This window comes from Lates calcarifer, linkage group LG8, assembly GCF_001640805.2.
Source record: "Lates calcarifer isolate ASB-BC8 linkage group LG8, TLL_Latcal_v3, whole genome shotgun sequence".
NCBI classification, from domain to species: Eukaryota; Metazoa; Chordata; class Actinopteri; family Centropomidae; genus Lates; species Lates calcarifer.
In genome coordinates, this window is record NC_066840.1 from 21,403,808 (window position 1) to 21,421,683 (window position 17,876).

General features: G+C 40.9%; 1 protein-coding gene across 4 annotated transcripts in view; it reads left to right on the forward strand.

Annotated features, from left to right (window-relative positions):
- Positions 1-10,562: 10,562 nt before the first annotated feature.
- The window catches only part of ldb2a (LIM domain binding 2a), an 89,318-nt gene continuing 82,004 nt past the window's right edge, over positions 10,563-17,876 (forward strand). For 2 of the 4 annotated variants that reach the window (XM_018687644.2, XM_051072530.1), the window contains exon 1: positions 10,564-10,855. In XM_018687644.2, coding sequence (XP_018543160.1) covers positions 10,724-10,855 — 132 coding nt within the window. In that variant the 5' untranslated portion in view covers positions 10,564-10,723. Of the gene's footprint in view, positions 10,856-17,876 lie in introns of all 4 variants that reach the window. The other 2 variants (XM_018687645.2, XM_051072529.1) reach the window with 2 other exon arrangements.

Consider the following 17,876-nt stretch of genomic DNA (forward strand, 5'->3'; position numbering starts at 1 on the left):
AATACATCTTGATTAACCAAAATATGGTAGATATACTGAGCCAAGAAGCATAGATACAGATGTTACTGATGGTGGTGTGCCTGATACACTAATACATATATGAATGTGTTGATTAGCTCACATATGAAAGACAGAGGTGTTTCAGTCTTAAAAAGCAGAATGCAGACGTTTAATGATGTGAGTAAAAATATTGGGGATACAGGTTGTTACGAGCTGAAATGATCGACTCTAATTGCCTGTTCACCTCCTCCACATTGTAAACGGTTCTCATCCTCCTCTGTACCTGTATGTTCTTTGTCTGTTGAAGCGCCAGAGAGTAAGTCTCTCAAACGGCCTGATTTGTAAACAGGAAGATGCGACACTCAAATTCAGCAATTTATTTATTTAGTTATTTATTTTTTGAGGCTTGACTTTGTTCAAACTGCTGAGCTAATGCTTCCTAATTTGTTACTTTGTTTTTACAGTTAGTTAGACAGACACCAGATGGTGATTGGTTTGGATGACAGAACAGATTTTGGACAAATGTAGATTGTTAAAACAATGCGGATAATAAACAAGTGAACACTATTTTGATGCCAATGGGTGAAAAAAAGTAAAAACTTTCTGGATTCTGACTAGACTCTAACCAGCTGCTGACAATACTGAAATAAATACTTGAAAATAGTCATAAGTTTTTATGGTTATTTACACAGATACTAAACAGTGATTGGTTCTGAGGAAGGAATTGTCTGATAAAATAGTGAAGATAATAAAGCTGTCAACACTATCTTGATGCCAATAAGTGAAAAAAAGACAGGGATCTCATCTGTTGCTCATATTGTTGAATTGAATGCATAAAAACAGCAACACTGTAAGTGTTAACACTCATTACTCTAACCAGTATTTCTGTAATTCTATCCCCATTTGAACAGTCTCCAAGCCATATCTGCTTCACAAGTGCATAATCAACACTCAGAATAATTGTCACCAAACAATCAACACTTATGAAAACTGGGAAATTTGCTGTGTGGAAGGGGAATTCTGGGAGGTGTATCCCCTATTATGAGCACAACAACAGTTTTCTTTTTTTCTTTTCTTGGCTGAGAAAAGTTTTGCACCTGAGTTGTTGTGATGCCATGTCACAGAGAGAAGCTAATGAGCTGGCCGGTCCAGGCCAAACTGAACCTGAAATCCCTTCAGTAAATGTTTGCCACATTGTGGTGCAAAAACCCACAAACACTGGAGCCCCATGTGTGTCCGAACACAGCAAACCACCACCTCAGTGACAGGCCCCATTTGTGTTTATTTTGCTGCTTTTTCTAATCACTGTATTCTCATAAAGATTCTCCTGACTTTAGCTCACCAACACTCGCAGGTTTGGTAATTAGGATCCTGCTATGTGCACACTGGCTGCCATTGGGGCTAACCTCTGCATGACCTCTCTCTCTCTGTCTGTGGAATGTTGGCCGCCATTCATGCTAACGTCTCGTTCACCAGCCGTTGGCCAGCCTCGCCGCCGCCGCTGCTGCTACTGCACCAGCAACTTGCAGGAGACGACCGAGGGGCATTTTGTCGGCACTTGGCAGTTGGCGCAGCTTCCCTACTAAGAAAACATATCCAAAACATCTGCAGCAGAGTGAGCAGAGAGAGGGAGAGGGGAAGGAGGTTGATGGGGGAGGAGGAGGGTGGGATGGTGAGGGGAGGGGAGGGAGGGGTGGTGGTTAGAGGGATGGGGAGATGTGGTGGTGATGAGGTGGTGGTGATGGTGGTGGGGGAGCAGAGATGTGGGGGCGGCAAGCAGCAGAAGTACGTCTGCGCTGCAAATCTGACGAGGACTTTTGAAAGGCTAAATCCCAAAGAGAGCGCTGCTGCCTCGGCTTGCTGCACTACAAACAGCCAGAGCTGAGACAGGCTGGGCTTTTTCACTGGAGGTGCTCCACAAGAGAGAAGAAAAAATAATTATAATGATAACCTCTGTATGCTACACCTGACAAACGTTGCAGATGGAAAATATTTACAATGGAGAAAGTGCAGGAATATTTTATATGTAAAGTGTCAGTGTTATTATTTGAAACGTTTTCATGGTGTAAATGCTGCCATGGCTTCAGCATTTCATGGAGAGGTGGCTCATTGAAGGTTGTGGTTGTGTTATGTGTGTAAGTGTGTGTGTGTCTGTCTGTCTCTACTTTTTTTTTTTCCCTCCACCATTTCCACAATTTTTTCCACCACTGTCATGGTGTATTTGGGGGGTGGAGAATAACATTTAGTTTGAAAAAATCTCATTTACAATTAGGGTGTGTGTCTCCACGTTACACCTCATATCACCTCCTTTATGAATGTGATTTTTGTGGATTATATTTCCTTGTTGAGGCAAGAAGGGGTAGGGGAAAAAATAAGAATTGTCGTGTTTATGATTAGGTCCAAACCACAGTGAACACAGCTTATAATTGCCTGTTACTCAGAGATGCCTCACAAGCCAAGCTCTGCCACATTTTTTGTTTAACAGCGAGGAAACGGGACAGGGGTCTTGTCTGTGAACAATTCAATCCTGCAGCGACACCGGTTTTACAATCTGTGTGACTGCTAATCCCACTGGAACAGTGGAGGTAATCTATACATGAAGGCGGTGGAATCTCTCACTGGAGACCCTGTCCAGACTCTGTGCACATGGCACGACCACAGAAAATGGGATTGGATCCCGTCCCTTCCTTTATTCGGCTAAATCTTGTCAAGAGGAGAAAATAGTCATAATCACTAATACTGAGCTCAGTCTTCACCCTCTGTAATCGTGATTCTGGTATGTTGGCAGGTACATACTCTGCTATGCCTGCATGTTGTGTACATGTGCATGCTCAGTGCTGTGTTGTTTTTAATGGGTAAATACAACTCTGGAGGCATGAATAATACTCAGCATCACTGGGCAACATGAGTCATCAGACCTCTGTCATTTTGTCCTGAAACACAGTTTCTAAAACCGAATTGGTCACATTCACAGACATTTTGAATGGCAAAAAAAACAAACATTTAATTTGCAAAACCAAATGAAGGGTTAAAGGTCACAAAGAGAAAACACTTATTTCTTTTTGCTCCTGTGCCATTATGTCTGCTTATTCTTCTAATGCTACGAACATGTTTTCACCCACTCTCTTTATTTACAGCAAAACTTGTTTACAGTCACTCTCTTTAATTTACATGAAACATGAAATAGTTCCCTGCTCGCTGGTGATGGTGATTACAGCATCCAATTGAATCCTTTCCAGTGGCTCAGTGTTTACTCTCAGGGACACCGATAGATGGAGCTGTGGGTTTGAGGAGGAATGAAAGAAGAGGAGGAGGAGGTGGTGGAGAAGGAAGAGGAAGAGGAGGGTGGAGGAGGGGGGTGACTTTCTCAACACTTGAAGTTAAGACAGAAGTGTGGAAAAGCCACTGTTTCCAAATCTACGGGGCAACTCATTAGCGACACTGTACCCACTGATGTCCCTGCGTTCGTAACCGTGCGTGTTTACATTTGCTGGAGTGAAATGGAGGCTTCTGTGCTACACAGACGATCACCACGTGTCCCCGAAGACTGTGTCACCATTAAGTTAATGATGGCTTCTTGATGATTCAGGGGGAAAAATAAGTGTTTTTCTTAGTAGGTAGTGGTCACTTTTCTTAAAGGGATGTGAAGACGTCTCAGGAAACACACTCTTGGGACTACTATGTTTGCTTGTGTGTGTGTTTGAGGATGTTTTGTGTGCTGATTTGCAGCACGTGTTGGCGTGCATGCTCGTGCACTCGCCTGTGTTTGTACGTGTGTGAGTGTGTGTGCGTGTCTGTCAGGTTTCCTGCTGCGCTGTGCGGCTGGGAGCCCTAGCGAGGGTAAAATTCCATTCTCTCGGCGGAGCAGCATTCTGCATGAGCCAATTCCCAGGAGACACTGCTCTGCATGTCCTCCAGACAGCCAAGCTGAGGCACAGGCTCAGGCTCGCTTATTAACTGACCTGAGGGGGGGCGGTGGTGGAGGAGGGAGGGAGGGAGGAAGGGAAGGAGGGGAGGAGGGGAGGGGGGGGCAGAGATGGAGAATGGAGGAGGAGGAGAGGAGGGGGTGTGGGGGGTGGGGGGGTGAGCCCAGGGAGGCAGGAGAGGAGGCGGTGGATGAGGAGGGAGAGGGGGGTGGGGGGGAGGAGGGTGTTGGGAATTATGGGTTTGTGTGTGTGCATGTGTGTGTGCGTGGGAGTGTGCGCAAGTCTGAGTGTGATCAGGGGTGATGGGTTGTGGGGATACGGGCGTGCGTGCACGTGTGTGTGTGAGTGTGTGCACTTGCTGGCGTGCATGTGTCTGTGTGTGTGTGTGTGTGTGTGTGTGTGTGTGTGTCAGAGGCAGAACTGGTTGAAAATATTAACTCTTTGCTCGCTGAGCTGCTTCGCTGCAAAAATTCAGCATAAGAAAACAGGAGTGTGGATGTCTAACAAGCTGCACTGTGTATTTGTATCCTTGTGTTACAAACCTGGACATGTTAGCACCTTGTTAAAAGAGGCTGCATGTGTCACAAAAACCTGGTTAATCACTTTAAATATGTATTCTGGCATTTTCTGAACATGGCGCTATGTAATTTAACCAGCTATGGGCATATTCTCTATCATTTTTGTTGGTTTTTGATCATGTTCCATAATGGCTTCATGTCATATCACCTCACCACTAGAGTTCAGTACATTGGTGCAAATATGATTTTAAACCCCACCTTTGCACATACAGGCTATTTCCGAAATAGAACTAAATGCCTTCACTTCCTGTATTAATCTATTTACACTAATTCGTCATCCCTGTGTGCAAATATTAGTTTGTAGTTTTGTGTGTCTTCCCATAATTGCTTGACACGACTGTAAGACTCATTTGTCACCAGTATAAGGAAATAGCATAATTGAAAAGTGCTTTTCAATTACAATTTGTTTAACTTAAATAATGAAATAAAATATGGTGCTTCAAAGTTTTACTTCTTTTTTTATTATTATTATTCCATCCAGCAGCAAAGAGGAAAGAGAGAGAGAAAAAAATCACTCACGGCAAAATGCAAATGAGCCTGGAAGCTATTACGATGCTAATGAGATTCCACCATAGAAGTTGCTGCTCCGGCATCCGGAGTATATTTCATCCATATTTGGAAAACAGTTGTGTGCTCAAAATAGGGGACACACTTCAGTGTTCATGGTGGAGTTAGCAAGTTTCTACTTCCAGTGTGGTCCACAACAAGCTGGAATGTGGTCAGAGTTAGACAGCAGAAGGCGTTACTTACTTAGTTTTACTTAGCAGAATCCAGTGGTGTATTTGCAGTGTTAACATTGTGTTCCACTGTGAAATCCTGCTCTATTTTTAGCATTTCTTCAGTTACATCATCTGCTTGTCAATCATTAGTGAGCTCCTTTTATTAATAACACAATCAAACTCTTCCTCCCAGCTTCAGAATATCACAAACATTCTGCATGTTGGCATATGTTCCACTCAAAAAAGGAAAAAGGCAAATGAGTGTGATTGTTTACACCAGCAGCACACACATCAAACACAGCTACAACTTTATGTTTTCACGCTCCGCTGTGAAACAGGATAAGACGTGTTCCGGGGTTCTTCCGAACAGGAGCGGCACCGGTGCGTTCAGGTGCAAAACCTGTAGCATGGCTGCTAGGGTGTGTAGTTTGTGCGCTAAAGGCAGGCAGGTAGGTAGGTAGGGAGATAGGGTACGTTACCATAGTAACACCAAGAGGGAACCCAGCAGAAGCAGAGTGTCTATATGTGTCCTGACCCATTTCCATTCTCATCCACAAGTGTTTTGTCTCCCTCACCTTGCTGTTTCACAACTAAAAGCACCTCTCCTTCTTCATCCTTGATGCATTTTGCTGCATTTAACAAATGGTCGAGGTTTGAAACATCCTGCAAAACACGCAGGATACAAAACTACAAACTCTCAAGGTACATTTGGTTTCCTATTCAGTTCGCTTCAATTCAATTCAATCCAATTCAACTTTGCTGCCCCTGAGGGGTAAAAAAGCCCACTATGAATGGGGATGAAACATAAATATAGAAAAGTATGTAAAACAAAGTACTGAAGTTTTGAATAAAGAACATTTTCATCTACAGAGCTGCAATGAAATAAGCACTCTTCCACAAAGAGAACACAGACGGGAGTTAAGCTAATTAAAAGCTGCAAAATAAGAGTTCCTCACATTGTTAATTTTGCCACTTAGTGAACTAAACCTTCTGCAGAAAGGACAAAATATAAATGTGGCGATGAAGGTCAGAACAGACAACACTTCCACAGCTAGAGTAAAAAATTATTATCACGGTCACTTCAGTAAAAGATCATCAGTGATTAACTTGTAAAACAGCATCAACAGACTAAGCAGCACTGGTGATGGTGGAGTATTGTACATGGTGTACATGATCTGGTTAAATTGTTATAAATATAATAACAGAAACAATTTGTTTTGCAGTGTACTGCAGGTGAGTGTAGAACATGATTGATCGGGTTCAGTGTGATTAAAAGGTGGTAATCAATCAACATCAGAGCAGTTTTAAACACAAATTATATTATCACAAGAGTCAAACTTCTATTCCAGTCAGTATCTTTCTTTGCAACCTTCCTGAAGCAAGAAATGTTTTATGTGCTTTATTGTCAAATACATTTAAAAGATAAGGCTGGCATCAGTCTATGTTTTTCTTTTTGTCAACCTGTCCAGTTAAAAATGTGTAAAAATGTAAACACTGTCTAAACTCTCCAGCCTGTGTCTGCTGCTTAGTCCTAGTTCAAATCTTTAAAACATATGATAAAAGGCTCTGCAATGTCTTAAAACAGCTGGGCTCTGTAGTTTTTTGAAAATATTATTTAAACTGGAATAAGTCCTTAATTTGTTGGGGAATATTTTCAGCTGTGGATTAATACACAATAAAAACATGTCTCCAGGAGCATGACAGGGTATGTGGTATTGACTCAGTATAAGCTACTATGCCCACGTTCTTCATAATGAAGGAACTTGTCATTCACCGCAACAGTGTGTATCCCTGACTACTAGAAATTGTACTTATATACTAATCTGCAGCAGAAAGAGAATGTGATACCACCTGAACATGAAACACAGTGAGAAAACATTGCACTCCCACTTAGCAGGCAGCACTTCCATTTACCTCTAAATCAATCTGGGAAAATTAGTAGTATTGAAATATAACTTTTAGTAGACAGGGTTGTGGTGTGGCTTTTTAATAGATTTGTCCAATTAGATGTATTGAGATTTGGATGCACAGCCAAGATTTAGATCAATTCATTTTTGGTTTTTGCCGTTACATGAAATGTGTTGACATTAAGAGAAATGTTAAATATGTCAATATATCCTTCCAAGTGAGTCAGTCTAAATTTGCATGATTTTAAAAAAACATGTTTTGAATGTGGTTGGTGTTGTGTTGGTTAAAGTGCATCTTCAGTATAGAATATCTTGAACAAAAAGTCAATGTGGAGAAAATGTCATGGTCATTCTGTTCTCAGAGAGACACATCACACCATCCGTGGTCAGCACAGCCTCACACACACTGTAGGTCCTGTTTACGATCATCTGTACAATACAACCAAGTTAATATTGAAATCTGTTAAATGAGCTGTTCACTTCAATGTACTGTATTGCAGCCACACTCAAGCGGTAAGCGCTTTAGGCGAGCAACCAAATCCTGTTAGAAATGTCAATTGAAAAGGTCTTGAGATATTAAAAATGTAGTTTTTAATTAAAGGTTTATTAATAGATTTTTCAAACTTTTTTTTTAATTACCCGACCAGATGCCTGAGGCATTTGGATTACAACTTTTATCTCACTCGATTCAGACTGCCTCTCCCCATTCAGCCATTTTGGATTAAAAGTCAGACTTCATAAATGCTGTTCATTAATTCCCAGTGTGGGCAGTTAATGTGAGATTCAGTTGCAACGTTACGGCTGGTCTGAGTGTCTATTTATTTTTAGATTCTTGTGGCTACTTTGCAGCCCAGGCCTAATCTGTCACGGAGGAGAACATGGAGGAAATCTTAATCGCTGTGCCAAAAAAAGATTTTCAGTGCACTCTGCTGTGTCTGGTTTGAAAATTCAACATGTTAGTGACACATACTGTCACAGTAAATGATGTTATTGACAGGTGTTGCATGGAACATACTGTAAAATTATGGAAATAAATTAGAACCAGTCTGTGTTTTGCTGCGTGCATACACTATTATTGCCATGAATGCATGTCAATGTGTCATATTGACTCAGACTGCAAACCTTTATGATTTGATTTGTAGAATATAAGCACACAAGTGTGTTCAGAAACACATTTTCTGACTTTGGATTAATGAATGCATTTAGAATGTGGCCATGCTCAATAATAAGTATAAAAACAAGAAAATGTAATCAAAATGAATCATGGGTAATTTGTGAGATTTGATTATACATAATCTACTCATTATTGGATTAAGTTTCAACCAACCAGGTTGGGTCGTTTTGGGGGAAAAAAATTAAGTAGAGGCAGAAAGTAGATATGTTTTCTCAGGGAAGGTTTGATGGGAGAAATGAATTGTCTTTTAATGGTGATTAGTCTATAACAATGTAAATTATATAAGGTGTAATGTAAAGGCTTTATTTTAATTTAACCACCGTGTTCTCAGAGATCACTGTCAATCAAACTGTGTGGAAACAGCTTTGACTGTCTGTTGACATAGTCTGAGTTTCTGTAGATGGCTCTCTTTCCTTTGCATGGTTACTTATAGTGGCCTTTATCTTGATCTTGCTAACTGCCCAGTATGTATTCTGAAACTGTAAAAACACTCAGAAAGTACCTCTCTATCCTGAAAAGTACTACTGAACAGTAGGTGATGAGCAAGTCTGGATTACCAACTGGGCAGAGCGGGCATCTGCCTCAGGGCACAGACAGACCCAGATTCACTGCATGTCATTTGGCTTTAAATTCAGATTTGGGAAGAAGTTTGTACCACACACACACATACAATACCAACTGAGGTGTGTCAAAATTTCATTGTATTGTTGCAGTTTATATTGTGCACATATGGTGCATATTCCCAATACAGCTGTGTTTAATCAAATTACCACAAACTTACAGTAATCCAGTTGCACTAGATTTAATGAGAACTTGGAGGTGACGCCGGGGCCCAACAGCAAATTTTCGCCCCAGGGCCCCACAATGGGTTCATCTGTCCATGGTGATAAGGCCAGCATTCTGTATGTGAAAGTTCATGAATCACCAGTGTATGATAATGATCAACGGATGTTTAAAAAGGCATATGCAGTATGTATTTTCATATTCAAAAGCTGTGGTTTGTTATTCATGTTTGAATATTGTTGCCTTGGTGTTGCCGTCTGCCACAATGTATTTGTTGACTCTACCACTGATTGGCGCTAAATTCAGCAATTCTCATGGTGGTTGGTGGTTCAACCAATCACTTTACATGTAGTCAGTGAATTCAATGAAAAATCAGGCTTTTTTAAAAATCTGTGTTTTGGCTCATAAATGTTCAGAGCGACACTGTGAATTGTGGGCTGTCTCTGCAGCAGACAGAATAGCGAGTATTATCCCCTCCTTGCTTTAATCACAAATTATACCACTTGGTGCATAACTAGCCAGGTGCTAAGATTCTGTCATTAGCAGCATTGACCAGCGGCAACACAATCAATACAATATTATGAAAACATGCTGCACATAAGATGGACTGTTTACAAGTGCAGTCTGAATATAGATACAGTGTAGCTCACAAGGAAGAACACTGAACTTATTTATTTATTTCAGCCAAGGTCAGTCAACTTCAGACTGAAAACATGCTGGTTATAATGTAAGCTCACCTTAAGACAAACTACATGAAGCAATGTTGTTGTTTTTTTAATCAGGAAAGCATCTGAAGTTCTAACCTGATGCCTTTCTCCATCTGTTTTCAAAGTGAGAGCCATCTTACTCCAAGAATACTAATATTTCTTAATATTGTTAACACTGAAGATACTTGACCCTCAGCTGCAATGGACTCTCACCTCTTTTTTTCAGGACTGAAGACAAGAAAAAGTCAGATGTGAATTGAAGCAGCAGACAATGGCATTTAATCTGATCTGTGTGAATTGTGCAATGCATGTGAACACTGGACATGAGTAGGGGGCTCAGTCAGTACTGGCACATTCATGTTGCATTTCATTAAAACCTCTGATACGCTGAAAATACAATGTTGATTCTTCCAGGACTTAAAATAGACACATCTCTAGATTCTTGTGTTTTTTTCACTCATTACAAAACATAACTGAGTTTTAAAACTAAATGTTGTCTTCATGGTTACAGTATCGGTACATGTAAATTAAAACAATGCATCGTTTCAACCTAGAAAACACACATAGGCTACACATGCACATGCACACAGAGATCTTACTTGAACTTTGCAAGAATGCAAAACTGAGTGTAGGTCTTGAGGGAACAGGAAACGACTTCCCTCCTCCCCCTTCAATTCTGCCCCCCCCCCCCTCATCCGTCCCTCCCTCCCTCCCTCCCCTCGCTTCCTCCCCCCTCCCTCCTCCTCCTCCTCCTCCTCCTCCAGCACCACGCTATAGCAGCGAACTAGGCAGGCCAACTTGCAGAGTGCAGCTCAGCCTCGACAGCGGCTGCTTCCCACTGGGGGTCTTCGGAGAGCATCGCACTCCCATGTGCGCTGCTGTGCCCGCTGGATGTTGAAATCGCGCCGCGCGCCTCGCCAGGAGCCACCATGTCCAACCCAACCCACGACCCGTTCTACTCATCTCCGTTCGGACCCTTCTACAGGAGACACTCGCCCTACATGGTCCAGCCCGAGTATCGGATCTACGAGATGAACAAGCGGCTGCAGGCGCGCACAGAGGTGAGGAGACAGCCGCCGCACGGTCCCGTTTAGGTCGCGGTACCGGCGGGGGGGGTGGGGGTGGGGGGGTGCGGGGGCTGTGGAGGTCCGGTGCGGGGAGTAAGGGAAGGGATGTAAAGGCTGGACAGAGAGAGAGAAAGAGAGGGAGGGAGAGAGAGAGTCGGGCTCGGGTCGCTATGAAGGTCCGTCAATCAGGAGATATGGATGTGATGCCAAAGTGCCAAACATTCCTGAGGTGAAAGTAAACAGGCTCCGGTGTGTAGACTACGCTGCAAGAAATATCATCCTCTGAAGTGATCTGTTGTAGCGACGAGTCTTTAAATCTAGCATTTAAGTGGGGAAAAGATTGTTTGTGGCAGAGATGCGTTCACGTGGCCAATTAACTTGTTTAAAATTCATGACTTTAGTGTCACCTACTCTGATAGGAGCTGAGTGATCCACCTGAAGTGGGCATCACTTGCTATTCTAAAAGTCCTACATCAACTGAAACTAGGCTGCAAACATATGAAATAATCAATTTAAATGTTTTGATCAAGATTTTTAGACTCACCACGTCACTAACATTCAGATTATGACTTATTTTTCCTGTGTGATATATTAACACGACAAGTTAGATATCACCAGAACCCGAATGTTGGATTATAAAACAGGCTGCAAGAAAGTCTAAAAGGCTATTCGAGTATAACCAGGCTGTAGAGACTGAGGCAAAGTAGCCTTTTCACGTGCATTCAATTCATTTGCATACATTTACATATCGCCTGGTTTTTACATATTTGCATGTAAGACTGTGTCTGGTCGGTTAAAAAAATTCCACAGCTCCAGCCAAACAAGCCTAACAGGAATGTAAAGAGTTTACCCACTGTGGTGAAGAGTTTCATTTTTAACTATTAAGGCAAAAAAAAGAAAAAAAAAAGATGTATCCTATGATGTATGATTCATCACTCTGTGTCTGCCTAAAGTTTTCCTCAATGAAACTGACCCTGATTGCATATTAAGATGATCATAATATAACTGCATGGAGGTAAATTAACTTCATGTCAGTTTTTTCCCCCCTGATGCTTCAATGAGTTGGGTGCCAGGCGAGTGCGGCGTAGCTACAGTGTCACTCAGACTGAACCTTTGGTGGTCCCACTGTGAATTACATAGCAAGCATCTGTCTTCAGCATCTGTTCTGCGATCACAAATGTGTAAATCTGGAGATAAAGAGTTCATTCAGCATGTCAAGTTTGGAGGCTTCTTTAGTGGAACAGACAGCATCAAAATTCAATAACAAGCATCTTTTCTCAGCTTAACTGCAACTGATGATTATTTTCATTGCCAATTAATGTGCCACACCCGGTTATTGGTTGATGGTTTTACCCACAGAATGTCAGCAAATAACCAATCACAAGTTCCCAGTTCATGTTGACCTCTTAATGACAGTGTTGGTTTGTCCCACCTACAGTCCCAAACACAAAGATACTCAGTTTACCATCACAGAAGAACAAGTAAAGCAGCAAATATACACATTTGAGGAGCTGGAACCAGTAAATTTTTGCCCTTTTTGTTTGAACAAATGCTTAAACAGTTCATTGATTATCAAAATATAAATTTGCTAATCATTTCAGCTCCGATGAACATCTAATATTTTAAATTATTTGACCTCTGGTTGCTGTTGGAGGCTTTTAGGAATTTGATTCCCACTGAGACATTAAAAATGGAGGAGTTTTGGATGAATATGCCCATTACATGTTTTAATGAGAAATTTTTGGAGTCATTTTGGAAATCTTATTTTGGAGCAAGACTCCAGCTGGGTTACTGCAGCAGCTCGCGCACTGATGCTGACTCTCCTAAAGGAGGAACTTGCAACTTTAAGCAGACCAAGGCAATGTTGCTGAGATGCAACGGCCCAGTCTGATGCATTATTCATACGGAGTGGTCCAAGCCCCAGTGGACCTCAACTCCCTCGTACCACACATACCCAGACGCCAAGTACAATCACCATGCACGCTCACACACACATGCACGCGTACATGTACGCACATGCACAAACATGACAAGACGTATGCATGTGTGTTAACAATCTTAGACGTGTATACAGCACAAACAGAACTACCATTGATAATATACACAGCTCAGTTGCATGATATGAACATACAAGTACACATTATATAGACACACATCAGTTTAAACCATTACCTTCATCTCCTCAGACTAAATTGTATAATTGCATAATAATATAATTAGTTTTTTGTTCCCGTTGGTGTTCATATCTTCATCCTCCTCCATGTCTTTTTCTTCCTTTCTTTGGCGGCAAGAGTGTATAATATGCCGTCTCTTTAGCGATGTGGTTATTGTTTGATTAAAATGCAGGTGGTGAATATAATGAGGAAGAAGTAGTGTTCTATGGCGGGGAAATAAATGCCTCGAGTTTTGCAATTTGTTTGCATCCAGATGCGCCATACAACCCAGTTCAGGCTTTTAACGAAATTATATAGTAATTATCCTCATGAATGCTAAACTGTAGCCATCAATTTACACAAACCTACTACATGTAAAATGTATATTGTGAGGCAAAGGAAAAAGATTCAGGTCTTCATTTGTAATGTCTCTTTTACCTTAACTAAGACAGAAAGAGGGGGAACTGTGCGAAAGCATTGTACATTCCTCATGAAACAGACTCACTGAAGCTGTTTACTTCCTGTAAAGTGAGGTTGGCTGTTGGTCCCTTAATGATGATGCGTGCCTGAGGGGTCATTCTGCCGCTTCTTTTATCACTGAGCCGCCGCTAAGTCCATCTCCTGTAAGATAACTTTAAAAGTCAGCTCACATTTAGACCACGAGACTGTTCCAGGATATCAGCGCAGGGTCAGGATGATGTTGTTACAAAACAGGAAGTTTGGGCTGTTTCTTACACACACACTCACACACAGACAAATAACTGTATGGCTGCTGTACTGTCCTGCTGGATAGTTTCTTGAATATATCATCATGGTTTTGCTGCTAGCAATGGTTGCAGATTGATATCCTTTTGTGTTTGATAGCTTAACTGCTAGCAGTGAACTGATGTTACATGGAAGTAATAGTCTCACAAGTTTTGAAAATATATTACGATAAATAACCCTTGTGTTTTGTTGACATTGGCTTTACTTTGTTTGGGATAATGCTGCATGTACAAAAATAATCCAATAATTGCTTAAGTCTTCAAACCTTTTACTTTTTTCTGACCTCATTAAAACCCAAAGTATAGAGAAGTAGTGAAGTGGTAATTCTTCTCTTGCTTGGCTTGCACATTTGATGAAGATGACAAACTACAGACATGAGTGAGTTATGCAGGAAAAAAATATGATTTTGTTTGTCGAGAAGTAATTCACAGACACAAAAAGATATGTACAGTATATTATTGTGCATAGTGATGTTACTTATGTTTAACGCTGTTAGACTACTTAATTGGTATTTAGGAGGTATAGTGCTGCTTTAACATTACTGTCAGCTGCAGCTACAGATACAGATCATATGAAAATCCATTGTATTTAAAGCAAAGGTCTCTGAGAATGTATAGTTCTCTGTGTCAGACTTCTGAAACATGTCATCAGTTTCAAAATCATAAGCAATTCTCATTAAATTAGGAAATCAAGCATCAAGACGATGAACCTCCAGAATTAAAACATTGACTTGTCCTTATGTTATTCAAACATACAGAGAAAGACAGAAAGCGTATTAAAGAAATCCAAAGAAGATATAATAGAGCCTGCTTCTCTTGGAGTGTTTAGTGTGAAGAGATGTATTAAAGCTGTTATTTGACTGGGTTTGTTGCTATATTTTGTTGATCCAGTCAAAAAGATTTCAAGCTTGCAAACAGCAGTCTTGTCAGAATTATCACCCGAGTAAAGATGCTTAATATCGTGAAAGGACTGCCATTGTTAAGGATAAGAATAGCTCGGAGCGTACTTAACATCGTGCTTGCTGGCAGGCCATCGAAGCAAAATGACTCACTACGGTTTGCATTCCCGTCGTTCTGAGTAGTTTTTTTTTTTTTTTTTAACAGGGGAACTGACTAAGCCTCAGTATGACACCATCTTTCAGAAAAGTATTGAAGAAGTCGACTGAAGTCACTCCTCTGTTAGAAATTCTTCCATTTGTCTTATTCATGAGTGTGCTTTTGAATTTGCTTGGCTGGTGGTGCAACTGCCGCTTGCGCTGGCAGGCGCAGGACTCAAGGACCTGACACTTGGAGGAGACTTACTTACCCCCAGAGGAAACTATAGCCTTTATGAGTATAAGTTACATCTATAGCACAAGCTTGTTGCAGTTAATCCTCTGGGGGTGAGATTACAAGTTGTTAGAATTAGACAGACACATGTTGTTCTGTTTTTATCCTCTTGATTTAACATCTTATGTCCATGATTGTTGGATGGATGGGAACTTTATGTGGATAATATTTGCAGCATCTCTTGAATCATGTTAAACACCAGTAAAAAAAAAGCTTTTGTGCCATTATAGACTGTTCAGAGTAAATTCTGGTGATGTTCAGTGTATTAGAGAGGTTGTTTTATGATGTTTTGTAGTTTACTTTTAGGTGTAGACATTTATATGTCTGTTTCCAGCAACCCACAAAATAAAACAAAACCTGAAGGTTGGGATGTGTGTGTATAGGACACTAGGCTATAGTGTGAGTTGAAACTAATAATTTTCATTACCAGTTGAACTCTTGATTACTTTTCTGATTAATCAATGAATCGTTTGAGCTATAAAGTCTCAGAAAACAGTGCAAAATGTCCATCCCAGTTTCTTTGTGTCAGAAGTCACATTTTCGAATGTCTGTATTTTGGCTACAGTGGTGATGATATTAGGGCTGCAATTAACATTCATTTTCTTTAAGGTTTTATCTTATCTTGTTTTGTCCAACCAATTGTCCAAACACAAAACAGTGATTCAGTTATGAAAATCATTGCCAAATAATTATCTGAAGATCTACTAACTGATTATTCAGTGTTTCAGCTAGTTGGTGAAATCTGGGCTGAAGTTGAAAAAAACAACTTCCACTATCAGACAATCAGTCAGTTACTTTCTCAATGAGTCAACTGGCAGGTTTATAAAATGTGAGAAAATACAAAAAATTCACAAAGAAAAGCGGTGAATCCTCACAAGTGGGACCTAATCAATTAATGAAATAGTTGGCAAAAAATTTGCTGATCTGCTGACCGATTATTTTGGTGCTGCACCTGATGATTATTTTCATTAGCGATTAATCTGCAGATTATTTTCTCAAATAATCAGTGAATGACACTGGAAGGTCACAATTTTTCACAATCACAGTTGGAGGGCAAGTTTCTGTCTTTAAATCGTTTGTTTTATTCGATCAGCATTTAAAAACTGTGGAAATCCAAGCGTGTTTGGTATTTTTGCTTAAAAATTTCATTTATCAAAATAGTTGTCTGTCAGTCCACTAACAACTGATTGTTACAGACATAACTAGAGTGATGATGATACATGAGAAAATGAGAGTGTTTTGATTCCACCTCCAGATCCCATTGTAGATGGAAATATTTCAATATGATCTCCTGTTGCCTACATCAGAACTGATGGCAAAACAAATACTTTTTATTTTAAGGAAAGACTCTCTCTTGAAGCATACTGATGGGCTGTTTTTTGTTTGCTCTCAGTAACAACCTTCTCACCTGCCATGAACCCAGAAGCACACATGGAAATAAGGACGAATAAACCCTAACGACACAACAAGTCCTGTGTGTTTGTCTGGGCTCAGCGCTCACCTTTGAACTGATAACTGTGCTGCAGCTTAAACAGTCCTGCTCCCGTGATGACTCGGGGTCTGTTTCTATCCCAACCTTATTACCTGCTCCATTCATACTTATTACCTGCCCGGCTGTATTTCTGCACCGGGCTGACTGCTATCCCATTACCTTCATTTTACACAATGTGAACCCGCTGTGACCTGGCAATCTAAACAGGCTTTGATGTGGATTTGATGCTATGCATACGGTGTGACCACATTGTTTCTGTGCTGTCGCTCGGGGGCCACTGGCCTCGCCGTACGGAGGCAGCTGCAATGATTTGTGGGGGAATTTGACACTTAAGCGTATGCAAATGAGGCAGCGGATTAACATTCAGAGGAGGAGCTTGGTCGACCTCAGCCGGTGTAAGGCCATTAGCATAGAAGACATTAATATTCAGCGGCGGGGAGCGGGGACACAGAATAACACTGTAAGTAAAACTACAACACAGAGGGTTGAAACAGAGGGAAAACAAAAGCATTTTAATGGAGGCACCATAATAATACCCACAGGGCTGCATTCAGAAACCTCTCTTCTGCTGCTGACAGTGGGTCTAATGGTCACACTCTTCCTCAGCGGATAGACATGCAATCAGTAACAGTGATTGGCAGGCCATTCATTGGATTCTTGTGTCTATTGCACGTAGTTAGTCTCATTCTCATTATTCAAATGGGCCCACAGACCTGACTCATTGGCTCGACTGTGGAACTGGAGGAACTGGAGTGTTCATTATGGCAAAATCCCTTGTTCCTGTCAGGGGCAAAGTGGATCTGTTCCCATCAGCACTACATGTCAGATTGACATGAATAGGCTTATGATGTAGAGGTCAAGTTGGCACTGAGCTGTAAGGTTCACAGAGAAGGATTAAAGATGAGCCACCAAGGCACCAGGAACACACCAAGAGATGTCTTTTAGTCAGAATCTGTATTTAACTTCACAGGTACTGAAATGGCAAATAGTGATTATTCTCATCATCAATTATGTCCACAGTTTTTCAGAGCCCAGGTAGATTCGAATTGTTTGTTCAGAAATTCATCTGAGAGGCTAGAACCAGCAAATGCTTTGACTCTTGTGCCCAAAAACTGATTTAGACAATGATTCATCAAAATTCCCCCAGCGGGATTAATAAAGTTCATCTCATCGTATCATGCTGCTGACTAATCGGTTAATCAACAGATTTTTTTTTTTTAGCTCTGCAAGACATCAATCTTAGCAAGTATTTTCAAGCCATATTCAGTGTTTGAAAC